At 43.1% G+C, this 20224-nt stretch overlaps 1 protein-coding gene across 3 annotated transcripts in view; it reads right to left on the bottom strand.

Annotated features, from left to right (window-relative positions):
- The window catches only part of Abca1 (ATP binding cassette subfamily A member 1), a 119490-nt gene that overhangs the window by 40158 nt on the left and 59108 nt on the right, over positions 1-20224 (bottom strand). For all 3 annotated transcript variants that reach the window (XR_003712983.1, XM_028780033.1, XM_028780032.1), the window contains exons 8-19: positions 16124-16216; positions 13082-13322; positions 10711-10850; positions 10253-10369; positions 7962-8159; positions 7054-7259; positions 6124-6300; positions 5467-5689; positions 3593-3814; positions 2434-2638; positions 1281-1394; positions 275-446 (exon numbers count right to left, since the gene is read on the bottom strand). Coding sequence is in view for 2 of the 3 variants with exons in the window: in XM_028780033.1 (XP_028635866.1) it covers positions 275-446; positions 1281-1394; positions 2434-2638; positions 3593-3814; positions 5467-5689; positions 6124-6300; positions 7054-7259; positions 7962-8159; positions 10253-10369; positions 10711-10850; positions 13082-13322; positions 16124-16216 (2108 nt within the window). In the remaining variant the exon portion in view is untranslated. The remainder of the gene's footprint in view (positions 1-274; positions 447-1280; positions 1395-2433; positions 2639-3592; positions 3815-5466; positions 5690-6123; positions 6301-7053; positions 7260-7961; positions 8160-10252; positions 10370-10710; positions 10851-13081; positions 13323-16123; positions 16217-20224) is intronic.

Raw genomic sequence — 20224 nt, forward strand, 5'->3', positions numbered from 1 at the left:
AACAAGTTCAGAAACAGACAACCTCAGATTCCAAGAAAGCTGAGGAATTCTGAGCATTGCATGGGAAAACTTATCAAGAGGTCCCTGCCTGTTTTAGACTAAAGGAAAACCACCTAGCAAAATTTAGACCTCAGAAAGCATGCTCATGATTAAGTGATGTTTCTTCCCATCATACTCCACTCTTAGCCCAGTGACCAATTCAATTTCCCTAGTCTATGTTTGTAAGTGGGGATTTCCTGTGGCAGATCTTAGGAGAGCCACACCCTCTTCTTACATGGTGGTGGTCTTCCCTGCTCCATTGTGGCCCAGGAAGGAGGTGATCTGGTCCTCATAGAAATTTAGTGCCAAGCCATCCACAGCAACCTTTTTGCCATCTCGGTAAACCTTTACCAGGTTCTGAATGGATACTCCCAGCTTCAGATGAGTGGGTTCCTCTTCCATGCAGACTGTGATAAAAGAAAGGAGACAAAGATGATCTCACAGGAAAAACTTACCTGATCAGTAGAGTGCACATATACAAGTGTACGCTTAGACCTCCAGAAGTAGTTTCTGTCCATGTTCAACCTTTAATGTTGTAGACAAACAGAAGATGAAATATTTTAGGCCCCTTGGGACACTTGCGCTGCCGGTAACAATGAACTTATGAAAAGAACATTAGTCTGTTGAAGAAAGGCTGCACAAACAATTAAAATACAGGATGGCAACAGACATTTAAAAAAATATCTAAACGTGTCATGGATGTCCATATAGTATTATGCAATACTACTCATTAAGAAAAAAAATGAACTAAATATAAGACAATTTGAGTGGATCTCAAAAGAATCAAACTAAGTAAGAAAAAGATCCACCCTCCCTCATTCCCCCAAAATCAACTTGGCCTTCATGTGGGTTCCCAAACAACTGGAGCAGGGGCTATCCCAAAAGCTGTTGCCTGTACGTTGGATATGTTCTTCTAGCTGGGCTGCCTTGTCTGGCCTCAGTGGGAGAGGAAGTATCTAGCCTCAAAGAGACTTGAAGTGCCAGGGTGGAAGGATACTCAGAGATAAGGGTATACTGATCAAAATATACTTTCCTAGAAGAGGGGAGACAAAAGAACCCAGACAGGGTTCCCACTAAGTGTGTGGGACGGCAATAGAATGGCTCCATTTGGAAAGGACATACTGCACGGGATTTCTCCAACCTGATGGAGGCTTTGGGATAATGTTAAATGCGGGAGGCACGCCCCACTCAGGCAGGGCAGCAGTACCAGGTGTGACGGAGTGCTGGTCAGAGGTACTTACTTTCTGACGCTCCCTTTTGGCGGGACCCAGCGTAGCTCTTCTCATCAATTTCCTCACCAAACCAGTAGGACTTGGTACAAGGAAAATACCAGGGCCTAGGAATTCCATACTGCCCTGAAAGCAAAGCACAGGTAGCCCAGGTATGACCCAAACTGATGCAATCTCAGTGTTTCCGATGTTTCCTAGCCAGATCCTCTTTCTCCCTGACACTCTCTACAGAGAAGAAACAGACTGGAGGGAGATAGCTAACTTCTCATGAAACCTACTGCGCAGATCATACATTCTGCAACTCTCCATGGCTTCCCAACAACTCCCCAGGTGGTAACATCATCCTCATTTTAGAGATGAGCAAACTGAAGGTCAAGAAGCCCTCTCAACCTATATATGCAGATTGCATGGTCAATGGAGGAAGTTCAGATATGGGTTTAAAAAACATTACAAATGGGCTTCCCTGGAGGAGAGTCAGAGGGTGACCATGAGGCTAACTTCCCCCTCCCCTAAAATATGATCTCAGACAGAAATGTATCCTAAAGAGGGTTCCTGTTGTACTTGGCAAAGAAGGTTAGGAAAGCATCAAAATTAACTGTTGGTAAATACTAATTTGCCTTAGACCACGGGTAAGGGCTAAGACCCAATGTATTACATTATTCATATTCTGTAGTTAAGAGACGGACATTCTCCTAGGGCTTCCTCTTCTGGGGACATAGACCTAAGAACCCAGTCAGGACTGAGAGGAACCTGCCAGACTCTGGCTTAGCTGAGCTGAGGTCATCTCCAAAGCACTGATACTTAACAGACACATGACCCTTTGGGCAAGTCCCTTAACTTTTCAGTTAGATCTCTCTTTTAGAAACTGTTTACAGTAGCCAATAGCCCAGAGTAACCTTCCAAATCAGAGTCTATAAAGTACTTTCCTCAGTACTTACCTGGCACACTGGGCTCAAGAGATGAGAGGCACAGTTGTAGTAACACATATGCTTTCAACACAGGTGCCTTTCCTTGGACTATTTGTTTTTCACAAGCTTAAAGCCCAAGCCAATTCCCAGGAGCTCCCTGGTCCTTCAGCAATTGCAATACAAAGAAAGGAAGGACCTATAGGCAGAAAGCTGCTTTCCCCATCAGTTGGCCAAAGCAGTATGGAAGCTTGGGGTACCTGGAAAGACTGCTTCGATGTACCACGTCATCACGCCATAGAGAAAGGAATCAAAGAGCATCATAAACACTGCAGTGGTGAGATTGAAGCCATCTTCCTCTACCGGGCTCTCAAAGAAATTGTCCCATTGGACCCCGATGCCTTGCTCCTCAAAAAGGGCGAAATACTCACAGCCAAACCCGAAAGCCACAGGAGACAGCAGGCTCTGAGAGAAAGAGGCAAAAGGAACTGATCGACATCCTCGCCTCTCTCATTTTTTCTCTTCTGATGTAAATTTCACCTTGAGAAGTTTGACTTTGCAAATTACATCAATTATAAGGCACGGAAGTATTTTCCTAGAGTCCCTCTGGAGAAGCAGACTCTCTTGCAGCATATAAAATGATTTCATTTATAAGCACTCACTATGCAGACATGTTTCAGAAATGTATGCATGAGAGCAGGTGAGACTTTAGAACTGTACGCTTCCCAAGATATTACAAGGCTCAAGGATCCCATCCTCCGTCCAGCCTCATACTGACACTCATCAAGGACTTTTTTCACTGATCAGTCATTGAATATTCAGGATCAGAGAAGCCACTTTAAGGCTTCACATCTAAGAGACTCAAGCCTTTGGCTGGAGCATGCTGAGAGCCTACTAGTATCTCATCAATGACTCAGCAGGGCAGGTAGTGCTTGGCTCTTACTGGTATTCTCACATGCTTAAAGACTACACCTACGTTGCACACAAGGCAAAAATGTCCTGGTCAGGGATCTGTGGGAGGGTAAGTCATGTTTGGTTTTGTTCAGTCTGGAAAATATTACCCAAGTCAAACCAACACAATGGATACAAGAAAGACAAGGGACAAGAATGAACCATTTGTGGCCTCAAGCTGTCCATGGACATGACTTTGCTGTGAGCGTTTGATGGCCAAGGAGCTAAAAGATAATGAGTGGCCATGGTATCTACTGCCTAAACTAGACATTCCCCAATGTCATTTATCTCCAACCAGTTCAAGGCACAATCTGATGAACTCTGACAAAAGTCAAATCCAACCCAGTATTTACTCAAAGGGCAAAAGAGAGACAATTTAGTAAGAGGAGAGAAGAGAAGAATTATCCAGCACCCTGGGGACTGGGGAGCACCAGGACTACAACCTTTACAGAGAGATCAGTTACTTACAGCAAAGATCTTGATGGAGAAGCCCACATAGTCCTGCCAGGCTACACACAGCACATAGGGCAGGTACATCGTGAAGTACATGATGCCCCCACAGGCTGCTGACAGGTTGGTCCGGGAGAAGAGCGTGCTAATGAGGAAGCACTGTAGGATGGTCACTGTGGCAAACACCATCAGGAAGACGAACACCACACTGGGGTCACTATAGGGCAGCAGGTTTCCAAACTGGAACGGAAGAGTCTGGATAAATGTATAGCCTTGGCAAGCCTGGCCACTCACTTACATAATCTTAATGCTGGCTTTTACACATAATTCTTTCCAAGTTAATGTGGGGGAACCATGCTGCTTGCTTTTCTGATGAGAAAATGGAGCCCATGAGAAATAACTTACTGGAGAGACCACGCATGAAAAATCACAGCAGAATTATGGTTAAGGACAAAGTCCAGGACTTCCTACTTGATCCTAGTGGATAATTTTGTTCTCTATCTCTCACAGAGATAAAGAAATTTGGCTTCTTCTTGTCTAAGGACAACTATTACGTCTAAGAAAAAAGTCATGTGAGACAACAGCCCACATATCCTTTCTCTCCAAAAGCCTAGGAAAAAAGCCAGGCAACCTGAACTTTTCTCTGGTAAATACAAAGTGTTCATTCATACACTCATCTAAAGTTTTGTGTATATTCTGAGCTTTGAGCTCATTGGCAGTCACTGTGGACACTGAACCAGGCCCTGTCAACACATAACTGACTTAGTCAGTTCCCACACACTGGCCACAGGATCCATCCCCTTGTCACAAAGCTTAGGTCCTTGCCCTCAGATACCAGAGCATGAGAAAAGAGTTTGTTTCAGAACAACGTACAAATAAATCTTGGTTCTGTCATCCTTGGGCATGTTAGTGAGGCTCTGACTTTCCCTGAGCACTCAATGGGTTATTGTAGGGAGGATACGCTGAGGCAGCTCACAGTGTGTCCTCTGACCAGTGCTTGGCATCAGTGAATGCTCAGATGTAATACATAGCAGCTGGTATTAAGACGAATGCTACATTCTCTTGTTTTGCTCTCTTGCTTTTTTAAAAAACACTAACTCTTGTAAGAGGCATCTTTGTATGAAATAACTGTTGAAGCAAAAGAGATTAAGAGCAGACTTGTGTATAAGGCAAAACTTCACTGCCCAGACTCTGGTTTAAGGGAGGGCTTACTTGACTATAGGTAAAAGACATCCAGATGTTAGTACCTCTGTTGTCATAGCTAGGAGAGCCAATATGCCCTGGAACACCCCTTTCCCTGGTCAGTTCAATGAGCCCCCATCCAGTGACTAGCTAAATGGGGAAGAGGATGTCAGGCCTGGGGGGTAAGAATCTGGACTTTTCAGCTCAATTAGGGAAACTCTTGGATAAGCTGTAGGTTCTCCAGAACACCCCACTGGGCTATTAAATCATGGCTCAACTCCTCCCTCTGCATGACCCAGCATATGCTCCATCCCTCCAGATACTAATCCCTAATAAATATCCATATTCCAAAGTCTGCCTCAGCCTCTTCCTCCAGAGAGCCAAGCCTTTAGTAGCATATGACTTTCCAACTGCTAAGTTTACAAACTTGGAAATAAACCCTACCTAGTACCCCTAAGGATAAACTCCCAAGTTACACAGTGTGGTACATGTAAATTTGTGCTTCTCTAGAAGCATAAGCCCTGGGTTCTAGCTACTTAGCTACTAACTAACCCAGTGGGTTGACTGGGGCAAGTCATTAGTTCTCTCTGGATTTTCCTCAATTCTGATGGAGGGAAGCACACATGACACAGAAATCCCTTTACCCCTGAGCTATATTATTAGGTTAGTCAAGAGTGCCTTGTCAAGAACAGTGAGTGAGTATACCTTACCTTCAAGATGATCACCAGCAGAACAGCGCTCACAAGCAGAGGGATGAGGCTGCTAATGAACCAGCTAAACCAGAGGATGCCATTGTCCAGGCCCATGATCCGCATGGTCTCCTTCAACCGAGCCTCCTTCTCATAGACAATGCCCTTGATGATCACAGCCACAGAGTAGATCCAGGCCAGAGTCATGAAGAGGGGCATTGACCGACTCATGACACGTAGAAAACTGGAGGCACAGAGAAAAGGCATGAGAAAAATGAAAGTGTAAGCCAGACATTGATCCAAGGTCTAGCATACTGGAAGGGAAAACCACATCAGGGTCACTAAAGAAAGGCCTACTGACTCTCAAATGACCAAATGTTTCATTAGCAGTAGACAGAGATAAGAACTTTGGCTTCGAGAGTATAGCCATGCAAAATTTCTTAAGGGGCTCACTTTAATAATTAGGAAATGGTTAGGGTAATATTAAAATACAGGGTAATTTACTTTACTAAAGGGCAGGGGCAGAATCCAACTTGGTCTTTCATGAAAGGTCAGTGTCTCTAGGGTCTCCTATTGACTTGCTTTCGCTCTCACACCATGAAAAACATGCACATATACACACACTCTCTACAAGGACCTGGTGATCTAAGGAAGATGTTGGCTTGTTGGTACACTCACAGGTCATCAACATAACAGGGGTAGGGCATCTGTTGCACATAGACACCCGTTTTCTTCTCAGTTCCTGTCAGCACTCTGATGACAGCCTGTTCCACCACATCCTGCAAGTAGGCGAAGCCACCCCAGACATAACGCATATCTTCAAAGGGGTCAGCCCGGGGACCAGGGTCCCAGTACCTGAAACCAAACATCAGGTGATGAAACACTCATACAAAGCACATCCTGAAAAATCCAATTACCCACAGTTCCCCAACACTTCTTGACTACTCTTCCTAGTTTTCTATCTCCCCTTCTTTTCTTCTTCTTTTTTTTAAAGATTTATTTCTTTTATATATATGAGTACACTGTAGCTGCCTTCAGACACACCAGAAGAGGGCATCAGATCCCATTACAGATGGTTATGAGCCACCATGTGGTTGCTGGGAATTGAACTCAGGACCTTTGGAATAGCAGACAGTGCCCTTAACCACTGAACCATCTCTACATCCCCTCTATCTCCCATTCTTATCACAGTTGACAAGTACATAGATTCTTGGATATAAATAATCACAATGGACACACTCCTTATGAGTATATTTTTCTTTTCCCTTCACTGGTGACTAACGTTGCATCTGATAGACATGCTGGAATTTCCTTATCAGTTGCCAGCCTCTTCTTATAAAAATATATATGACTAGCATGGAGACCCTAACCGCTTTCCTTTCTTTCTCCTGACTTTTAAGTCCTCTAGGTTAGTTTTTGAACAGGAACATAGAAAAAAAAAGATTAATAATTTATAGCCTTTGAATAACAGTCCCCAGCAATGGAACTTTACCAAAGTCATGCCGCAGCTGATTTGTTGTTCACATTACTTAATAAAGTACCACTCGTCATAAAAGTCATCAAAATTACATTCTTGAGCTTTGCAAGACTGACTGCGTTTCAACTTACCCATCCTTAATCTTATTAGTTCTTTCAACGTTGTCAATGTCCATCCGGATCTTGTACTTTACGTGATGGGGCAGCTCCACGCTATCAGGAGTGATTCCTGTGAACACGATACCAGCCCAGAACTTCCTCTCATCCAGCAGCTCCATGGACTTGCTGATGAGCATGACTTCTGTTGGGATGGGCTCCAGCTTGTTCAGGTTGACACACTGACAGACGGAAAGAAGCGTCATTAGAACACTAGCTACAAGAAAGACAAGTGGTGGCCAGAACTCAGCCTCCTTTGAGAGGCTGGAACTAGCTGCCTGAATTCTTAATCTGTACCAACTACCCATCTCTAAAGTAGTTTTCCAGGTTTCAGCCAAGCTTAGAACTGAGACTTCAGTGAAACACTGAAAGTTATTTGTATTGCTTTCTGTGAGGGAATTATTCTCTTAGCAATTTTTATTCTCAGCAACATGTTTTAGCAATGTCAAGTCCCAGCAACTAAGCAACTGAAAATCAGATAAGAAAAAAAATACTAGTCAGACCTTTTCCTTTCCATCATTTTTAGGATTAAAGATTTAAAGTTTTATCTGGCCCAAATTAGATTAGATAAAGTTTCTTAAGTAATGCCTTTATAATAGCACAGTTTATTATCATTAGGATCTAGAATATCTCAACAGAGGAAAAGCTAGAAAGTAAGGGATAGAAACACTGGAGTCAGTCTGAAACAAAGCTAGAAGTAAGCTTATTCGCTCATTAGGCCATTCATCTAGTGTTTATCTTGCTCACCAGGCCTGCAGGATATAGCTGTACATGCTACTACACATTCATTCCAAGCACTCCTTCTGCCTATAACTTTATTGCAACAGCTCAAAGGAGAAAACCCCCCCTGTCTTTGCTAAAGGGTGTGCACAGCAGACCCTCACCTCCATGAATCGAGATATCATCTGGATTGCCTGGTTGGTCTCATTGAAAGCTTCTCTCCATGTATACACAGAGCCATTTGAGGAATGAACATCCTCTGGGTTCTTGGCCAGAAATGCCATGATGTCTTGGGCAGTCCAATCTAATCCATTCAACTTCTGCTCCCAAAACTGGTCATTGCCTCTGCTGTCTAACAGCGTCTGTCATTCCAGGAAGAACATGTGAACAGTGGTCATCAATTTCATGGTAAGAAGCACATTTGACAAAGACTAAAGTTTGACATGATTGACGTTGGCCAAGGCTAAATGAGAGACAAAGTCGGACCTCTGACTTTGAAGTTCACAGGCTCCCACTGTACCAGACAGCTCGGGTTGTTTTAACTCCAACCACAGTAATACTAGTGTGCAGAAGGATCTACAGGCATCAGGACTTACGACATTCCAAAAGGGTGGCTTTGATACTGCCCACCTTACAAAAAGGAAAGTGGCACTTTGGGTGATGTTAAGGTAGCTTAGGAGCGAGAAAGCAAGGCTGGAAAACCAGCATGGATTCCAATGTACCCACTGCATTGTGCCATCCTCTCTTTTGAGATATGGTCTGATGATGCCAAATAAAAACACTGTCTCTAGACTGAGCCCACTTTTAATGCTTAGTTCAGGGAAGTAATACTGCTGGTCAATCCAAATAAAAGATGGTCTTTCCTAACTCCAGGACATTGGGATCATGAAGACCTGTTTCCCATCACCTGTCAATGTGAAAAAGGTAAGCCATTCTGGTCTCAACCAACCAGTCCAGGGGGACTGGGGCAAAAGTCTACACAGATTCTCCTATGTAAATAGATCCCTTGTGAAAACCACCACATGTTTATAAAGACTTGTCCCTTAAGAACCAAGAGCTGATGAACAACTACAGCCTCCAAAGCAAACTCTTGATTTAGAAGCAGAAAAGCCCAAGCATGGTGGTTGGTGTCCGGGATTTCAGCTCTGAGGAAAGCTGAAGCAGGAGGATGGCCATGAGTTTGAGGTCATCTGGGGTACATAGTGAGTTGCAGACAAATCTGAACTACACTGTGAGACTCTGCTTTTCGTTTTGTTGCTGTTGCTGTTGTTTTTAAAAAGTGTAGGGACACATCTATATACGCCAAACTCAATTAAAATTCTCTTAAATCCCTTTACTGTCAGACACAAAACAATCTCAAGAATTAGAAATATAGATGCCAAGGAAACAAGGCCTAGGATCCATGCTGCAGTGTGTCCTGTGGGAGGATCCTACGAATCTTTCAGAAGAGAAAGACTGGAGCTCACAGGAGAACAATGTACCACCAGTGTCAACTTGTGCCATGACTCAAGGAGAGAATGTCTAAAATTGTTGTTCTTGATTTTCTCACCCAAGTTCTGTGTGTATAAAGGTTTCACGTTAAGCACTCTGCACGGGTGTAACAGCACTGGTGTATCAAAGGAGGCTCTGGTTCCTTCATCTCCAGATGCTCTTTGATCAGTTACCTGTCACCCAAGGGGTCCTAGAGTACCCCTAAACTCCCAAAGAAGTACAGTCTCTAAAAACTCAACAATCCTCAGGGCACAAAGGTTCAATTCCAGAAACCTGGCAAAAGTCCTCCCTTGCTTCTTAATGGCAGAAGAAATAAAAAGAAGTGGTCTTCCTTCCCAGGGCAAGAGGAAGTCATCTAATAACCTTGACTGAGGCTCAGACCCAGATGAAGTGGTTAAATGGTTCTCCTGATGATGCAAAGGAGACACAACATTCTCGGGCCGCTCTCCCTTTGAACCTGATTACGTCTAGAGCATGTATCCCTTTCAAGTGGCCCCCACATGTTAAGGGCAATTCCCTCCACTCCATGGCAGTGGCTGAGGTGCTGTATTCTCTCTGTGCCTGGAGAACCAGTATCCCTGACCTGTCTGAGCACCAGATCACACTTCTGTTCCCATACCTCCTTCTGAGACATGGCAGGCTAAGGAAGATACTGTGCCTACCTTGGTGACTAGAGCCCAAATGAAAATACACAAGTGTCCTGCAAGCACCAACCTCTACTTCCAATTTCTGATCCTCATTGGGTTTTGTACAAAGCTGCTACTGGACCATGAGAGACAGCGATGCTGGCATACTCAGGGCTATCACTGCATGGAGGCTTTTGCCTCTACAGGAGTAGTGTCTGTGTGGCTTCAACTAATCTCAATTGCTTTAACTTACAGAACTGTTATCTCAGGGATTTCTGGGAAGATGTTTAAAAACCTTTTTCAGATAAAGCACGAAAAGCGAGTAGAGAGTCGCTCACCCGGACAAGGTCCATCTCTTGGCTCTCCTCCATGAAGGTCCAAATTTGGGGGCTAAGTTCTTCCCACATGCCCTCCAGGTCATGGAACACAGCCAGCTCCTGAAAGGTCTTGTTCACCTTGAGTCAGGTAAGGAACCAGAATTCATATAAATACAAGAGAGGCAGAGGCAATGAGCATTCCAAGGTTCCTTAAAAAACATCACCCATTACAGAAACCTCTGCCCAGTCCTTTTCCTTCCTCAAGAAATCCCTCCTACAGCTGTAATTCAAACACTCAGGGCTGGAGGTGTGGCTCCCAAGATTACATGTGGATTTGGTTTGGTTTGTTTTTGAGTATTTAAAAAGTCCCATTGCGGCCAAGAGTATACTCAGCACACTCTATCTGAAGCTGCCTTCACTTCCTACCTCTCATTCTGTGGGGAATTCCGGGGACAGAGTCCTAAGCCTGGACAGCTTACCTCAGCCATGACCTGTCTTGTAGCTGGTGTGTCAGGTGTGTAGAGAATCTTTCCAACAAGCAGTGGTTTGAGTGCCTTCCAAATAATTCGAGAAAGAGGACTAGACTCCAAGTTCTTCATCAAATCATTGCAATAAGGAGCTACGAAGAAGACAGAGGACAGACATTCACTTCTATATCATGGCCACTTCCCAACAGGAACTTAGTTTTGGGAGCCCCGACACCAGTGCAGGGTGCAAATCCCCCTCCCATCCATCATCGAACCGTCATGCAGATGACTTCCTTATCTAAGCCTCAGTTTGCTTGGCTGTAAAACAAAAGTTCAAAAGTTCATACATCCACTTAGCAGAGCTACGAAGAGGATTAGATGAGGTATTTCTAGTGAGATCTGTACTCGGCGCTCGAAATCAGACCCTTTCTTAGACTCACATCTGAGCTGATCTACAGGAAGGTTTTGACTATGCACACACCATCTCAACTCTAGCTCGACACCCTCATGCCAGCCCTCACAGTGCTTCTCACTGAACACAAACAGGATTCTTCCTGGAGAAACCAGAGGGCTCCATTTAGACTATAGTTTCAAGAAAAAGCCAAGTATTTCCTTAGTAATTATAATAGATCCTATCACAAATAATATTTATATTTAATAAAAATTTAAAACTGAAATATCCAAAGTTCAAACGGACAAATGGGCTTGGCTTAGATACCATGCAACTTCTATGAGCTGCTTGATAAATAGAAGATAAAATAATGAAAATAAAGACAGTGAGTCAGGGGCATAGTAGAAATGATCCATGGCCTCACTCATAGTGTGCAAGCACTCTATCGTTGTGTTCTATCTCCAAAGCTAGAATGCTTTCCTAAGGAAACAAGCCCTCAATTATATATGTTGTGTAAACAAGAGATGCCCTTGGACTGATCTGCAGGCTGGGGAAGAAGAGATGGCTTCATAAAACTGCCTACACTATCATCTTCTTCAGGATTATAAAGCAACTCATAAAGTTCTAGAGTGCTGTGCTCCAGAGAGCACAGGCTGTGTTACAGCCCACATGAAGCTGTTTCACGTCTTGCCTGCATTCGGAAATAGGGAATGGCTCACCTGCATGGCGTACTCAATGCCATTGTTAGAACTGTAGCACTGGACGTATGCTACATATGACTACGCACAGGACACACCTCCACAGAAAAGTGTCCAAGCATGGTGACTGGATATAGAATTATAGGTTTTTCTAACACCCAGAATGCAAAACAAACAGGCGACTTAATGTCAGAGTGTGACAGTACATACATGCCACCATTAACGAGACAGTTCACCTGAAAAAGCCAAGAGGACCTGGACTTGAATCTCACTCAGCTCTTGGGGATTACCTAGGAATGCAGCTTTAACCAAGACAGTTAACCTCTGGGCCTATGAAATTTGAGGTTCCAGAACCTTCCTTGCAGGGGGTTACTGTGAGGATCAAATAGGTCATTTAAACAGAATGCATTATGCATAGGAAATTTTGCTTTAGTGTTAGGTTTTCTTGTAGTTGTTGTAATTGCTATTATTACCGTCACCCACTTTTAGGTGTTTATTGTAAAGCACAGTAATATGATAATAATTATAATTAAAGTAATAATTATGATTATACTATTTTATAATTATTCTATTTTATAATAACGTACTATTATATACTAATTATAATAAGTAAAATAAAATTAAAATATCTCATCATTTTTAGAAGTTTTCTGGCTTTACTCAGGTACTAATGAACAACAAAAATGATAAGTATTTTAAGTATACAACCTGATATTCTGATACACGTATCCACTATGACGTGATTAACACAACCCAATCAAGCTAATTCATATCTCCATCACTTCACGTAGACACCCATTGCATCTGTGCAGTAACATTAAGATGAACGCCCTTACGAAGTTTACAGATATAACACGGTGTTACCACACCCTCACTACGCTATCCATTTCCTCTCCAGCGTCATTCATTTTTCACAAGTGAATTCTGTACTCTAGCCAATGCATCCCATTCCTCTATCACTCCATCCCTCTCTCGCCCCCAGCGACCTCTTTCCTTACCTCCTTTGTGTAGCATTTTTTTCTTTAGAGTTCACATATGAAAAGAACTGGGAAACTGGCTATCGATCACTCATTCATCTTTTTGGCATCCTTACTAAACACCTGAGAGAGACCAGGCCCCTCCATTCAAAGAACTGAGAGTAATTCACTGAAGGGCTCTGTACTTGAGGAGCAATGTCATGAGAGGACAACCTTTGCTACTACATAGAATAAAGGAACACATGAGGACTGACACAGGCGGAGCCCAGACCTAAACTCGGGATGAGGACATGGCTTTGGTCTGTACAGCCACTCACTTGTAGAATTGTCATAGAAGGCGTCCATGTCTTCCTCGGTGCTATTCCCTCCAAAGAGGGCTTTGTAGTTGTTATCCTCATACCAGTTGAGAGACTTGATCTTCAGGCCCCCACCCTCTGGGTGACCACAGACGATGCGGGACACAGCCTGGTATATCTGGGTGGAGGAGCTAGAGCTGTTCACGTTGTTCAGAAACATCACCTCCTGCCGCATGTCACTCCAGCTCTTTGTGCTGAACAGCTGGTGTCAGGATGGGAAGAGAAAGGAGAGGGAACAGGGAAGGAAACAGAGGACCAAACAAGGGTTGGGACAAGAGAGAAACAAATACTTTATTTTCTTAACCTAAGAGCGATGTTGCAGAACATACTGTGTCTATCATCACCTTAAAACCCTGTGGTGATTAGCTGGGGCCTTCGTTCCTCACCTGTGGTGCTGGGACCTGCAGTATCTTATTATGGTGTGATCTCCAACTGGTGGCTCTTCCTAGCACCTGCCTGAGGAGAGAATTCCTGCTCCTTCTCCTTCACCATAGCCCACACGATATACTTTCTCTGTGATACGGCTCACAGGGGAGGGTAACCACTCATCTTCCAGGCCAAGAAAAGCGGTTGTACTTGAGGTTATCGCAGTGAACAAATGGACCAGGGCCGTGCAGTCTCCATCTATTTCAATGCCTCCCACCCTCCCTTATTCTCCCTTCAGCCTCTTCCTCGGTCCAACAGCAAGAGTGTAGACATCTGCAAACATGAAGTCACACTAAATAACTTCTTTCTAACTCCTCTGGATCTTAGGCGTATGTTCTCAAGCATGCTCGTTCCTGTGATTTATATGTGCTGTCCTTCCAGTGCACAGTATCCTAATTTCTCAAGGAATACAGTAGCTCTGTCTTTGCAGCCAACTCACCCCACTCTCATTAAAATGGCATCTCATCTCTCTTCCTACCTCCCTTACATGGCTTACTTTTTCTTCACTGCACAGATCCCTGTGGTCACATCATCAGCTGACTTGTTTATTTCTGACTTTCATCCTTCTGTGAACTAAATGACGGCGGTGAGGTGACTGAGCTCACTGCAGAGCTGCAATAGCTAGCAAGGCCAAGCGCCTAGCCTGTGCTGTGTGTGACTGTGATGTCTCCTCCATTCTGCTGCTCAGTCTTGTCCTGTGTGCCTTCCCTCTCATCCACATATGACATGAATGTCAGCTCTCACTCATCCTCACAGCCCCACTGTCAGGTTGGCTAATGGGTACACTCTCTGAGGCTCTCTGGTCTGTTGCAGTTGTCACAAGAGTTTGTGAGGGATTCTTGGAAGGAGCAAACCAGAACATAAACTTCAGAGTTTAGAGGCCCCCAAGTTCAAGTTCCATTGTGATCAATTAACTCTCTAGTTAATTATCTAGACTTTTATCAAGCAAAGTATCTGACTTTTCTGAGCCCCAGTGCCATCTGTGAAATGGGCACAATGAGAACGTGTCAACAGCTGGGCTTTAAACATAGCAACTAACTTTGTTTCTAAACATGAACAAGCAAATGCATTTTTTTATTGTTATTTGGAGACAGCATCGAGTGATGTGTGACCAAAGTGGCTTGAGGGTGATCTGCTGGGAGAAGCAGATGCCCATCCCTGATGCTGGAGCAGGAATAAGCAGGTTCCAAGAGATAGTCAAGAAAAATGTACACAGTACAGAGCTGGAGGTTTTCCACCCACGCAGCCACAGGGCCTAGCAAGTGCTTTTTAATTATTTTAGCCCAGAATAAAAGCAGGTACAACAACAGAAGAGAAACTTCCTGGAACAAACCCTGAATTTACAGGTACGACTCCTACTACTCACCCACCTGGCCACTACTATGACCACTTTGCTTTCCTCAGGAATGAGCAGCAGAGAATGAGACAAGAAGTAGACCCTCCAGAGCAGTGTCAATTCACAAGGCCCTACAGACAGGGACTTCTAAGAAGCTTTCTCTTTCTGCCCTCTGGCAGAACCCCGAACTGGTCCAGTTTCTCGACCTATCCAAAGGTCACTCACTCTCCCTAACAGAGGACCCAGTAACAGGCTGAGAAAGTCTGCTCCTAAAGGGAGGGACATGAGAGCCAAGACCTTCTGTCAAAGATGGCTACGCAGAGTTACAATTAATAAATGAATGAAAAAAGAAAGGAAAGAGAAAAGGAAGGAAAGAAAAGAAAAAAGAAAAGGAAAAAAAGAAAAGACGCATGGATGCACAGTGAGGTGTTGTGCTTGGTCCTAGGGTTTTCTAAACTTTCCAAATGCACTACTTGTTCAACGATGAGTGATATTTTTGATATTTAGAAGGGAAAAAAGACAATACACGCATGGAAAATGAGTTAAAGGATCAGTTAAAAATAAGGTTCGGCCAAGTCTGAGAAACTTTCTCCCATGAATTACTGTATTCCAGTGTCCTGAACACTGTAGCCTGCCTTGTGTTTCATCTGTGACCAATGGAACAGACAGTGGTGGGATTCACAGGCAAGGTGAGCTGTGATGTCAGGACAATGCCCACTCTGTCATGTGTGACACCATGAGGACTAAAGCCCAGACCAGCTTAGCGTTCACTAGGACCCACATTCCCAATGCTGAGCCTCAGAGGCCAGATTTCCCAAGGCAAAAGCAGGATGAGGAAAGCCGCAGCACTCCAGTCAGCTAGCAGAGGTGTATTCTGATGCAGTGGCTGAATGGACGGCCTTGTTGTTGAAGAAGCAACATGAAGAAGTTGCTGTCAAACAGTCAGTGCACAGGGACGGAGGTGGAGTGAGGGAGAGAATTCTTTCACAGCTCACAGAGAAAGGTCAAGACTAGACATGGGGTTCTAAGTCACTAACTATCTCTGCAACATTGATGGATTTTAGTTTCTTCTTCTCCAATGGAGATCCAACCTGATAAATTTTTAAATTACTTGTGCTTCTAAAATTTAGTTTGACGCAGTAGGTAATAGTCAAAGTACAAGAAGCTTGTTGGCAGAACCCAGAACTAAAGAAAATAATAGTGGTGAGTCTGTCCACTGTGGCTTAAAAAGTACAACTTACCTCTTGGGCCAGCCCCCCTAAGCTGTCAAGCAACGTTTGAGTGGCTTCAGTCAGATGCTGGGTCAGGAGAGGAGATGTGGAGTTCAGTCTTGTCTAGAAAGAGGGGGAAAAAAATCCTTTGTCTCTGAGCTCAAATACAGGCTAGAAATCTGTACATAGAAAATACACAAATAAATCAAAACCATTCTCAATAAATATTGAATATAAGAACCAAGAAACCACTTCTAGCCAAAATAAAGAATACTGGATAATTACTCAACTGTATGCCTGTTTATTTATTTTCTTCAGATAAAGATTTCTCTTTCATGAATGGTTGTAGGAGTACAAATTTTAGGCTAGTAAATAGAGACCATATACAAATATGTAGTACACACAGGTGGGCACAGATGTGTGTGTGTGTCTGCATCCATGCACATGTATGTGCAAGTGTGTTCAATAAAATTCTGACCAGAAAGTCCCAACTCTATCTACAGTTCTACAAGACACATATTTATAGGCATGACCTGAAAAAAGAGTCTATGATGGTTTACATTAAATAAATAAAAGAAGTAAGTAGGAAAAGATAAAATTCAACAATAACCAAAGCAAGAGAACAGTTCTCCTTTTGCTCTGTTGAGTCTGCAGATTTTCACTATTTTTAAACACTGGAGATGTAACACAGAACACTGTTCTTGTGTCCACTGTTAGTCAATGCCTTGCATTTACTAATTAACATATTTAGTTCTTATGATACATAACCTAGCTACACAGCAATCAAGAGAAAATAATTAATTAGACTCAAAGGAAAGATAAATTACAACAGAAAGCCTAAGGAGGCGGAGAACAAAACTCCCACAGGCTCTCAAACCAGAATTGCTGTAGAAGGAAGTTCGACTTCAGTTCCATGATCAGGAACAAGATAAGGAAGAAAATCTCCAGGGGGAAGGGAAGCCTTTCTTAGTGTTTTCACAGGTTCTGTTTTGTTTCATTCCATAGTGTATCGAATACCTTGAGAATTTTAGACTGTTTTGATGGCATTTATCATGTCAAAGATTGCTGTGAGATTGTAATAGAGAGTGCTAAAAGTGGCAGGACTAACACTAGGGAACAGCCTCCGAGGTGTTCTATTTGTATTTTTTGATGTGTTCTTTAAAAACAAGTTCCAAATGCAGAATACTGAGTTATGAACAACATAATCTCAGTGGCTGGCACAGCCCTATATGAACATCTGCCTTTGAAAGAACTGGATCTGGGAAAGCCTATGAGTAAGAGTTAAGTCCCAGGGCTCCCACACTCACAGTCCTCCAAAAGACCTATAAATGCCATAAAAATGCTATCCTCAGGGACGCCTGTGATATAACTCACAGATCACCACAAAGGCTGTTCCTTCCAGTGGGAACTCAGGAGCAGAAACAGCAGGCTGTTCTCCTCTCACTCTCTCTCCCAGTTCACTTCATAACTGAAGATGGATCAGCACAGCAGAAGCTGAACCTGTGATTTCCCTCAGCCAGGGAAATGCTTACAAACAGAGAGGTCCCAATCAGAAGTGCAGGAGGTAAACTGATTTTGTGTTTAGCATGGCCCACCACTAATATTTTTGAATAAATTTATGATACAAGATTATAAAGCAAAAATAAATGAGGAAACAAAATTTCCAGAGTCACCTTATATGCATTTCTAAAATCTGAAATGTAGGTTGCATACCTTTCTTTTTTGAAGCCAAGGCAAGATTCCCTGTGCCTCCATAACCTCGGCTCTTCTGCTGCAGAGCAGCGGAGCTCCCTGCATCAGAGTTTCATGAACACTGAACTGCAAGATATCTACGAAGTTCTTTGAGCAGAGCCTGTCACTCGGTAAACTTCAGAAGCAAAAAACCACTTTCATCTCCCTCTATTCCCCTTCCTTAAAAGTAGCCTCCCGGTGCTCAGAAAGACAACCGTCCTGCCTCTGTGCCTTGCCCTGTGCCAATCAGGTCTACAAGACACCGAATGCCTGAGACAGTCTACCCTTAACAGTAGAGTGAACAGTTGGTCCTATGTAGCTTCCCCATCTGAATAAATCTGCATCTTTGTAAGTAGTGACTGTCACTCGATCTGGTATTTAATTTGGACACTTTAGAGTAAGCTTACTCTCCTTGTTTTTCCACAATTCAAAAGCCACTGGTATGAACCTTGCACCTGCCTGCTTAACCTTTGAGTGTAACTAGTCTTACATGCAAACACAAAGACCTGGTGACCTCGTCCATGAATATTGGAGCTCTGATAAGCAGTGTCTTATGAGATGACTTGACTGTCAATGGTCAAAAGTCTAAGTCTGTTGGCTTAATTGAGACATTGGGGTCTTAGCCCTATATTGGCTAAACCATTCATATGTAATATAGTATAGCAATCAGTGTCATGGTGAAGATCTTTTTCATGTCAGGGCTGGTGAGATGAGGAAGGTGCCTCCTGCCACATGTATGTGACTTGAATCTGACCACCAGGACCTCCATGGTGGAAGGAGAGAACTGATGCCCACAAAGTGACCTCTGACCTCCACATATGTGCCACAGCATGGGAGTGCCACACAGAAACAAGTAAGAAGTCATTTAAAAATAACTTGTAAGTAGATGTTCCGTATACTTCAACAATATCAGCGACCTGCAGTTGATACAAACTGATGTCCCAGGCACAGACTGACAACAGAGTTAAGACACATGCACGCAATTCAAATCCAGCATCAGTCTCCAGCTTGGATTAGGGAGATATTTTCTGTTCCAGGTCTCATTGCATTTTTGGGGGGGGAGGGAGGGAGGGAGGAAGCTTGGATCTTACAGGATACAGAGATGGTAGTGGTGGCATCAGCAGAATGAAATGTTTCAAACTGACAGTCAAAAGATAAGCCATTCAAAACTACTCCTGCGTCAGTGAGATAGTCATGTTTTCCATCTAACCTCATTATTTACGAATACATTTTTGATAGATTAAAGAGCTGAAAGAAATATCAAAGTTTAAAACAGATTGGAGAGGATATTAGAAAATACACTCATGAACTTGAGCTCAGGAAGACTTTTAAACAAAATGTAAACAGATTGAACCATAAATAAGAAAGTGGATGTATATTTTAAATGTATAAACTGTGTATCGAATGAAACCACAAATGACCTAAAACATTCAGTCAAAGACTAGAATAACGGAATTTTGTACATCTTTAGTATAAAATGGGATACCAGCTAGCACTTAGTAAATACCATATACACATGCATTGATGTTGATTAATCTCCAAAAACCATGGAGCTTCCTGAGAAAGAACAGGGGCCACTCAGCACACAGGAACACACAATGTGAATTCATGCAAGCCCATACCAAACACTGCTGTTGGTGGTATTTACATATGACAGTGTAATGTTTAAAAACATGCAACTCCAGAATAGGAGTTGTCTTTGGGGAATAGACAGGATTACACAGGCGGCAGCTGTAGTATCTACGATGACGACACCAGCCCACTGGTGTTGTTTCTGTCATTCTGCCTTTTTTAAAAAAATATACATTTGAAATGTTTTCCAATTTTCTCTTTAACACAATACAACTATGATAAAGGTGGAAGGGGGGCTGAGTGGTCGTGAAGAAGGAGAGAATGCATATCAGGTCTTAAAGGCAGCTCACACCTTTGGATATTGCTGGGATCTTACAGGATACAGAGATGTTGCTGGTAGCATCATAACTCAGGAATAACTTAGGCCGTGAAACTTGAACACAGAGTGCCAACCACATCTGCCGTGACTCACTGTGACCTCCTTGGTGAAGGCAGAGCTTGCCACAACACTGCTCCACAAAGCTCTCCTGATACACTTAAGGTGCTCAATAAGGCATCGCTCAGAATTCCTGTTTTTCTCCTGACTGAAAACATTCTCTTGACCATGAATTCAAATTAAGTCCCTATGGTCCACAGGAAGAAAAGCATTTTCCTGCATGGAGTAAAGAAAGAAGTATACAGGGAAAAAAATGACTTGGTTGAGGACTGTACTTTCTGTATTTAGCTCAACAGGAATCCGTGTATTGTCCGATATATTTAGATCATAACTAAGTACTGTAATATCATAGAATACACATTCTTACCTTATTACTCAAAGACTTCCACTCA

This window comes from Grammomys surdaster, unplaced genomic scaffold (genome assembly GCF_004785775.1).
Source record: "Grammomys surdaster isolate TR1022 unplaced genomic scaffold, NIH_TR_1.0 363, whole genome shotgun sequence".
In the NCBI taxonomy this organism is placed as follows: Eukaryota; Metazoa; Chordata; class Mammalia; order Rodentia; family Muridae; genus Grammomys; species Grammomys surdaster.